The sequence below is a fragment of the Mus caroli genome, chromosome 1 (genome assembly GCF_900094665.2).
Source record: "Mus caroli chromosome 1, CAROLI_EIJ_v1.1, whole genome shotgun sequence".
Classification (NCBI taxonomy): Eukaryota; Metazoa; Chordata; class Mammalia; order Rodentia; family Muridae; genus Mus; species Mus caroli.
Genome location: NC_034570.1, coordinates 85,788,266 through 85,791,461, shown reverse-complemented (window position 1 = coordinate 85,791,461; position 3,196 = coordinate 85,788,266). Strand labels below are relative to the sequence as shown.

Sequence of the window (3,196 nt, the reverse complement as noted above, 5' to 3'; positions counted from 1 at the left end):
TGGAACTCACTCTGTAGACCAGACTGGCCTCGAACTCAGAAATCCGCCTGCCTCTGCCTCCCGAGTGCTGGGATTAAAGGCATGCGCCACCACGCCCGGTTCTTTTTCTTTTTTTAAACATCAGTCTTCTCCCTTATGTGTCTAACCTCACTTAAAGCATGTGTGTTAGCTCCTGGAGAACGCCTTCCTCTTTTTGTCTTCTTGCTCTGTGCATGTTACTGGGCAGCAGGCATCTACTAATGATGTCTAAACAGCACATTTGCTGCCTGTTGACCTCCCTTCCTGGGCACTGGGCTCCTCTTCAGTTCCTCAGGACCTCACTGGCTTGCTTCTGCCTCATCTTTCTGAGTTCCCTCACATCTCTCTCCTGGGCAAGTCATGGGAGCCTTCCTTCCCTGTTCAGAATTGGTCTGCTTTACCCAAGCCATATCTCTTCTCTCCAGATGAGTGTGACAGACTTATTTGCATAGCACAGGATCTTTTGGCTGCTACTCTTGCTCCACACCCACTCCCAACCCTGGCCTTTGCTTGGCTTCCTAGAGGTTGGCACTTCCGGGCCTTTGTCCCAGCATCCCTCCCTTGCACCTGTCCACTTAGTGCCTTGTCATCCCTTTTTCCTGGTCACTCAGCATTCCCTGGTACATGAGTCACTTCACTGTCTACTTCCTCAGAGGATCGCCTCCTTGGAGCATGACGGTGTCTCTCAGCTGCTACATAACTAGGCCTTGTTGGAATCTTGACCCAAGGCTGCCTTCCCTGTATTCCTAGCACTCTGTGTAGTAGCCAGTCTCCTGAGTAGCGAGCCTGTCTTAGAGTGGCTGTCATGGTGTCTTTCTTTTTACAATGTAACTTTGTCCCACTTTTGCCAGGTGATGTTTCTCAAGTTTACTACACATGTCAGGTTTGCCAGACTCCCTGGTTAATTTCAGCATCAGGACTGACACTTAACTAGTGAGGACAGTTTTCTTTATTTTCTCTACTTTGTACACTTATTCTCTTGGGGGTTATACAGAGTTATCAGGCTTTTGAGACTTCTTTTTTCCAGCATTGGCCATGGCTTCTCAGCACCTCCACGGACCCCATCCATCCCATCTTGCCCATAATAAACAAGTAGAAATCGCCAGCATTTTTATTCAGCTGCTTTCTCCTCCTTTTCTCCTGTTGCAGGGACTTGCTACATTTCTTTTTACATGGCTAATGGGTCTTGGGGAGATAGAAAGCCAGTGGTGGGCACAGGGTTTAACAAATGGTAGAGGACTCTGCTCTTCTCCCATGTAGGTGGTGGTGAAGTTTATTAAGAAGGAGAAGGTTTTAGAGGACTGCTGGATTGAGGATCCCAAACTTGGAAGAGTTACTTTAGAGATTGCAATTCTGTCCAAGGTGGACCATGCCAACATAATCAAGGTAGATGGTGATTCTCTGCGTGCTGTCATGGCGCTTCTTTAACAATCTGTTGACTGGAGTTGTTTTTAGACAAAACTGGACCTGGCCTTGTCTCTTTTCAGGTTCTGGATATATTCGAAAACCAGGAGTTCTTCCAGCTAGTGATGGAAAAGCACGGCTCTGGCATGGACCTCTTTGCTTTCATTGACCACCATCCCTGCTTGGATGAGCCCCTGGCGAGTTTCATCTTCCGACAAGTGAGAGTGGGCCGGCATTCTGTGGGCTGCATGTGGGCTGGATGTGAGCAGGGGTGGTTGAGCTCCATGGCTGCAAAAGTTAGTGGCATGTAGACAGTTTCCTCAGTGAGCCAGTGTTAGCCTTCAGCTGTGGGCTTGATGGAGTAAGACAAAGGGAGAATGGAAGGAATTACCAGGGAAGTGTATTTAGTGATTCAAGTTTATTCATATATATACCAGTCACAAACATTAAACAACAAAGTCATCATTTATTGTGAGTTCTGTGTGTTTGATTTTGTGTCCTCACCAGCCATGTGACCTTGTGTACAGCCTTAACCTTTTAATGTGTGCAGTTAAAAACACTGTTGTGACTACATGGAAAGGCTGTTGGGATTAAATCCGAGGTTACCTAAAGAGGCAGAAAGACTCCGATGTGAGCTTCCCATGTCAAAGCTTGTCTTGCTCTGCTTTTGTATTTAAATGTGGATCTCTGCTCAACTTTTAGGAATGGGAAGGTGATGAGCAAATCTGGAAGGCATCTGAGAACCAGGAAGGGGAAAGAGGGTGGAGACAGTGATTCGAAAAGGCAGTGAGTGGTTCCTCCCTTAGGTCCTCCAGAAATGTGTGGAACATGTATATTTGTCCTTTGGTTATATTTTGAAAGTGCTGTGATTCCTCTTGAAAACTTAGCATTTCTTCAAAGTTGTAAACTCCTGAAAGTTTCTCAGGCTTCTCCGTGTGTGTTTCAGCTTTTATGAAATGCCAAAAGAATGCCCTACCACCCCTCTCACACTTCTGTCAGAAGATTATATATTTCCTTTTCTCCTTCCTTCCTATCATTTGTCCATCATCCTTCCATCTATCCATCATCTATCTGTCTGTCATTCTGTCTATATTTCCTTCTTTCTTGTTTGTCAGAGATGGGGCTGGAGCCTGTGGACAGCAGTACTACCTCAGGGAGCATCACAGTGGGCAGCTGTCTAGACAGCAGGCACATCTGGGGCTTGTAGGAAGGAAGGATGAGTTCAATACAGTTTAGTTGTAGAGAGACATTGCAGTCTTATGAAAACTATGGTTTCTGACTAAACATGGCGGTACATACCTATAATTTCAGCACTGCAGAGGCTGAAGCAGGAGCATAGAGAGTTCAAGGTCACTCTGGGCTACATAGCAAGATTTCTTCCTTGTACCAGGATCTCCTGATTGGGCTCTAACATGTATGTGTCTGTATGTATGGGCACGTGTTTATATGTTTATGAATGTTAAGCATGTATATATATCTGCATGTATATGTACATGCATACCTGTGTGTTTCTAAAAATCTATATATGTAAATATGCAGGCAAGTGTTTATAATGGATAATTTTTTATTCATTTATTGACCTTAGTTGACATGCCATTAACTATCTTTCTGATTTAAAGATTTTTATAGCTGGGTGTGGTGGTGCACGCCTTTAATCCTAGCACTTGGGAGGTAGAGGCAGACAAATTTCTGAGTTCAAGGCCAGCCTGCTCTACAGAGTGAGTTCCAGGATATCCAGGGCTACACAGAGAAACCCTGTCTTGAAAAACCAAAA

General features: G+C 45.1%; 1 protein-coding gene and 1 long non-coding RNA gene across 4 annotated transcripts in view; one reads left to right on the top strand and one right to left on the bottom strand.

The window, feature by feature from the left end:
* The window catches only part of Pask (PAS domain containing serine/threonine kinase), a 41,755-nt gene that overhangs the window by 25,871 nt on the left and 12,688 nt on the right, over nt 1-3,196 (top strand). For all 3 annotated transcript variants that reach the window (XM_021157658.2, XM_029482839.1, XM_021157565.1), the window contains exons 13-14: nt 1,279-1,404; nt 1,506-1,640. In XM_021157658.2, the coding sequence (XP_021013317.1) occupies nt 1,279-1,404; nt 1,506-1,640 (261 nt within the window). The remainder of the gene's footprint in view (nt 1-1,278; nt 1,405-1,505; nt 1,641-3,196) is intronic.
* Nucleotides 1,030-3,196, bottom strand: part of LOC115029080 — a 17,687-nt gene continuing 15,520 nt past the window's right edge. The window contains exon 3 of the long non-coding RNA XR_003834668.1: nt 1,030-1,774. This is a non-coding gene — a long non-coding RNA (uncharacterized LOC115029080). The remainder of the gene's footprint in view (nt 1,775-3,196) is intronic.